This window comes from Notothenia coriiceps, unplaced genomic scaffold, assembly GCF_000735185.1.
Source record: "Notothenia coriiceps isolate Sejong01 unplaced genomic scaffold, NC01 NC01_scaffold00032791, whole genome shotgun sequence".
NCBI classification, from domain to species: domain Eukaryota; kingdom Metazoa; phylum Chordata; class Actinopteri; order Perciformes; family Nototheniidae; genus Notothenia; species Notothenia coriiceps.
In genome coordinates this window covers 284-3,780 of record NW_011365492.1, presented here as the reverse complement: position 1 = coordinate 3,780, position 3,497 = coordinate 284, and the positions used below count along the sequence as shown (strand labels likewise).

At 38.1% G+C, this 3,497-nt stretch overlaps 1 protein-coding gene across 1 annotated transcript in view; it reads left to right on the top strand.

Annotated features, from left to right (window-relative positions):
* The window catches only part of LOC104961105 (tetraspanin-1-like), an 8,691-nt gene extending 5,424 nt beyond the window's left edge, over positions 1-3,267 (top strand). Inside the window, exons 3-6 of the mRNA XM_010789322.1 lie at positions 967-1,182; positions 1,689-1,763; positions 2,883-2,990; positions 3,079-3,267. Coding sequence (XP_010787624.1) covers positions 967-1,182; positions 1,689-1,763; positions 2,883-2,990; positions 3,079-3,258 — 579 coding nt within the window. The 3' untranslated portion in view covers positions 3,259-3,267. The remainder of the gene's footprint in view (positions 1-966; positions 1,183-1,688; positions 1,764-2,882; positions 2,991-3,078) is intronic.
* The last annotated feature ends 230 nt before the right edge of the window (positions 3,268-3,497 follow it).

Here is a 3,497-nt window from a genome sequence, read left to right as displayed (position 1 = left end):
ATAAATAAAACCTTTAGCTGCACCCTAAAAAGAGTTAACTGATTGAATTATGACTGAAGATCGTCAGCTGTCTTCCTCTTCCGTGTTTTTCCTCCAATACGTAAAGGCTGCAGCACCTTTGACAACTTCTCTCCACATATCAAACATACCGGTATGCCAGCATCGTTTGCTGTGAAAGCATATAACTCTAACCACGCAGAATTAAACCCTCTGTGTTCCTCCGATACTTTTATTTTCTTTGATTTATCCATAGTTCGCTCATCGAGCCGGGGGTCAGGTTATTCACCTGCAAGAGAAGACGCTGGTGCAGGACCGCAGCAGGATGTGACGCATCTTTTAGTTGACCTAATTAAAACCGATTTGTTTTTTATTTATGTCACAGTATCCCCTAAAAATACAAGATACGAAACATTTTCAACCGTGCACAAAATATTTAAATTTTATTTCCTTCTTATTTTTGTCTAAGCTCAAGGGAGCCAGAACGGAGGGCTTAAAGAGCCGCGGCCTAATGTTAGCTTTTTACTTGTGGAGAATGCACTTTTGCTTTAAAATCATGAAGTGGTGATGTGGAGATTATCCTGCTGAACCACACATGTAAGTATCATAAACATGTGTTTGCCACAGATCTTAAGTTCTGCAATATTCCAAAATGGAAAAATTCCATTGCTTCTTGTCAAGGGATCCGTTGCAATGCTAACATCTGAGTCTTCCTACACAAATACATCTTCCTTCACTGCTATTTTCACCTGCATTACATTATTGGACTTGAGAGAGATTCATAAAAAGAAAAATGGTAGCAGAGACAAATTGGCCTCGTCGTTTATACGGGTCAAACTCCTGGTTATTGTCAACATCTGAGCAGTTCTTCAAATCTCTCTTTTACAGAACATTTGAAATAGTTTGAATCCTCATTTAATCCCCATGTCTCTGCTCCTGTCTCTTCCTATCCCTTATAAACTCCCTTAGTTGGCGGGTGCTGCCATCCTGGGCGTTGGGATCTGGGTGAAGGTGGACAGCGGCTCCGTCCTCAGCTTTCTGGGTCAGATAGAAAATGCACCTGCAGAGCTCAGTCAGTTGCTGAATGTGGGCTACCTGCTGATAGCAATAGGAGCTCTGCTGCTCGTCATCGGCTTCCTGGGCTGCTGTGGAGCCGTCAAAGAGAGCAAGTGCATGCTGCTGCTGGTAGGTTGATATGCTGTTTAAAGATGCTTAGAGAAATATATTGACATTTTGGGAATAAACCTCTTTTTTGCTGAGCTTGATGAGCTGATTGAAACCTCTTTCATATAGTATAAATAGAGCTAGTGCTAGCATTCAGCGAGCTATAAAGACACTTCAGTATTTGTTCAGATTAAACTAATTATAGGTTTTGTGTTAGTTAAGGAAATTCAAAGGTGCTGGTAGGCTGAATCTTTTCCTTTTCAGACAGAACAAGGCTAGCTGTTTTCCTCTTTTTCAAGTCTCTGTGCTATGCTAAGCTAACTAACTGCCGTTAGCATGTTCTCACTTCTGATAAGAAAGCGAATAAACATACTTTAACATTCCTCGTAATAAGCATGATTCCTTTGTTACCATCGAAATGTGGGAGAAAGGAGAAAACACACTTAAAGTATAGATTAATGATGGATTCATACAATATGTCCCCACTTATCCCAACAAAATATGTATTATTCTGTTATTTTTCCTAGTTTTTCGTCATAGTCTTGGTGGTCTTCATAGCGGAGGTTGCGGGAGCGGTGGTGATCTTGGTATTCAGACCCTTGGTAAGTTAACGGAGGAACCTTTTCACTCATCAAACAACAAGATTGTCATAAAAAGTACTTCCTTCTGGTCCTTGGATGCAACACTATCTGTATGTCCAACAACCCAGTCTCACGGCATTTTGTGTTATAGACAGTCACGTAATTAATGTAATCTATTGATTCTTGTTCACCAACAAGATTTTTTCATTTTTTTCGTGTCACACAGAACGATTTTTAAAAGCAATTTATTTCTATTGGTAGTGTGTCTCGTGCCTGCACCACGTCTTTTTTTCCAGTTGGGTCTTGGAAGACCGGAAGCTGTGTGGTTCATAAAAACATTTTCTTACTCAATATCTTACCCTAAGCCTAACCCTATCCCTTTGATTTTAAATGGTATAATGTCGGAGTTTTTTTGCCGTCCGCGAGGAAAATAAATGGCTCAGAGCCTCAGAATACTGAAATCTGTATTTTTTGTCATCTGTTTTTCCTTCTAATTTGTTATTATTTACATTGCTTTTAAAATCGTTCAGTGTGACACGAAAAAAATGGTGAAATCGTGTTGGTTAACACGAATCAATAGATTAATTTCATGACTATAACACGAAATGCCGTGAGACTGTGTTGCTATTTCTGTAAGTGAAAGTCCTGAGTTCAATATTGCACTTAAGTAAATGTACAAAAGGATTAGCATCAAAATATACTTCAAGTACAAAAGGTCGGAGTATGTATTCCGCAAAATAAACAATTTCTGAATAATACAAAGTACTAGCATGAATATTATGAGCTTAAAGCACCAAATGTAAAAGTACTCTCTCTTTTCAGAGTCATATATTATAAGATAATATTGTTTACATTTGTTTTTAATAACTAATAAATTCAGAACATGTCATATCATTTTAATGTTGTAGTTTGTCAATGTGAAGACACTTGATAAGCATTAAAGTACCGTATCATGTGTTTTTATATGAAAAGTAACTAACTGTGTATATTACCTGTAGTGGAGTAAAAAGTACTTAATTTTCCTCTGAAATGTAGTGGAGTAGAAGTATGAAGCACCAAAAGTACAGGTCTGTTAACAATAATACTTAAGTATAGTACTTGAGTAAATGTACTTGGTTACTTTACCCCACTCAATTGTAGGCAGACGAGTTGTTCACCAAGTTTGGCGAAGCTGCAGTTAAGAACATCCGTAAAGACTACGGGAAAGATTCTGACGTCACAGGACTGTGGAACTCTACCATGAACACGGTATGAGTAATTCTGCTGAACTAAATGTCTTTTCACACCATGTCTCCAATTTTTTATGTAACGTATACTCTCTTTGTGCTCACATCAGTTGCAATGCTGTGGATTCTACAATTCCTCAGACTTCGTGGGCTCTCCGTATTATGACAAGTATGGCCAGCTATTCCCACCACAGTGTTGTCCAGGCCGTGTTGGTCCGTGTAACCAAACGGTAGCAGACAGTGACACGGTATGTGCTCTAGGACAGTGCTTCGCTAACTTTTTTCAGTAATGTACCCCCTTTGAAACATTTTCTCAGCCAAGTACCCCCTGACCGACCCCGAACATTTTTTGATAGAAAAAGCCTATTTAAATAATTACAATATAGTGATGTTCCATCAGTGTGTGATTGATTAACTCCGTCATGCATGAATTACAACAAACTAAGCATTATGTTCATCTTTATGCATGAAAAAAAAGCAAGTTTCTCAAAGAATGTTTAACAAACCAATGAACAAAATTATATATTAT